This window comes from Buceros rhinoceros, unplaced genomic scaffold (assembly GCF_000710305.1).
Source record: "Buceros rhinoceros silvestris isolate BGI_N320 unplaced genomic scaffold, ASM71030v1 scaffold9848, whole genome shotgun sequence".
NCBI lineage: Eukaryota > Metazoa > Chordata > Aves > Bucerotiformes > Bucerotidae > Buceros > Buceros rhinoceros.
The window spans coordinates 217,244-218,778 of NW_010426339.1; the positions used below are offsets into that span (position 1 = coordinate 217,244).

Here is a 1,535-nt window from a genome sequence, read left to right on the forward strand (position 1 = left end):
GATCGTTACTTCTGCTATTTGTTTTGACAGGTTGGCAAGACATGTTTGGGGAACCGCAAAAACTCAACGTCTCGTTTGAAGACAGCGGAAACAGAGCCCAGCTTTCAGGTACGCCTTTTCTGAGGAATCCTCGGGTTTGGTTAGGAGGACATGTAAAGCTCGCAGTGACTCCAAGTATCTTTACACATTCTGCACAAATGGTTTTGAAGCAGAACTGCTTACTCAGTTCAGACTTTGACTGTACCTGATCGCAGTTTATCTGTTCACAGCTGCTTCTGGTGGGTAACAGTTTGCAAAACTTTGATGTTTGAAGGACTAGACTACCCTAGCAGTCAAATAATGTAATAACGTGATGTCCGTAGCCCAGGGAACAGGAGAAGGGAGAGATTTCCGAAGTCATTATGTATCTGCAGTTATGTGAAGCTGTTTGCAGCCACGTTACTGGCAGTAGAGTCTCAAGCAAGTTGTACATCTGAGCTTTTTGTTTGAGAGACCAGGAGAAAAAGATAAAATCCAACATGATTATAAAGCAGCACCAAACTTGTGAGGTTTTGCACTGTCAAATAGGCTTTTTTTGGTAGAGATCAGAGTCCTTCTCCAGACAGAGCTGATGAATATTGTATTGTGTTCTAGTTAAAGATTGGCACATCACTTTAACAGAAATACAGCTCTGCGTGCACTACTGCCAGAGATTTGTAACAGGCTTTTTAATTTGCTTATGTATGTGCGTATCGTGTATGCAGTGCTTACACTGGTGCTATTTTCACCCTCCGCAGAAGTTGCACGGCCCTCCCTGGACTAAGCCCGAAGATAAAAAATCACCTGAAAGAAACGAGAAAATATTTGAAGAGTCTCTTAGTAAAAAAGAGAAAAACCTCTAAGCACTACTAATCCATGTTAAAAATGCCCTCACTTGCTCCATCTTCACATTCTTTTTTGTCCAGAGGCATGAAATGTACCAGGTTTCTAAAGCATGCATTTTTCACTATTTTATGAATGTTTGTAAATTAGTCTAGAATAGACCAATTAGTACCTTTGAGCAATAATCCAAAATGGATGTTTGAAGAAATGCTTTGTAATAGTCTGGTTTTAGAACTTTTGTTCTACCTTATCAGTAATTGCATACTATAATGGCTGTAAACATCAGCCATTCGCAAGTATTTTCTCAGTCCGTTCTATTTCGTGTACCTTTATGGCAGGTTAGGTTTTAAATCAAGTTAAGAATTAAGGAGCAGTTCAGGGGGTGGGGGGGAATTTGTGTAAATATAGTTGAAGTGCAATGCAACTCATAAGAGCAGCTGTAGAAGGGGAACGGTGGGGGTCCCTGTATACTCACCTTTCAGTAACACCATTTCACATGTGCTTACTTAACCAATAAAAGATGTTTGTTTCGTTCGTTTTTTTCTAATTGCTATCCCAGCTGGTCTGTTTTCGAGCACTGAAGAATTGGCAGAAATGCAGAGGTAAAGGGATGGAGGTAGTGAGTGTCACGGCTTTTAGGATGCCAGCAAAAATTTTTGCGGGTGGAACTGAGT

General features: G+C 40.7%; 1 protein-coding gene across 1 annotated transcript in view; it reads left to right on the top strand.

Moving 5' to 3' along the window:
- Positions 1-881, top strand: part of LUZP2 (leucine zipper protein 2) — a 164,317-nt gene extending 163,436 nt beyond the window's left edge. The window contains exons 10-12 of the mRNA XM_010141466.1: positions 31-108; positions 461-463; positions 777-881. Of these exons, the coding sequence (XP_010139768.1) occupies positions 31-108; positions 461-463; positions 777-881 (186 nt within the window). The remainder of the gene's footprint in view (positions 1-30; positions 109-460; positions 464-776) is intronic.
- The last annotated feature ends 654 nt before the right edge of the window (positions 882-1,535 follow it).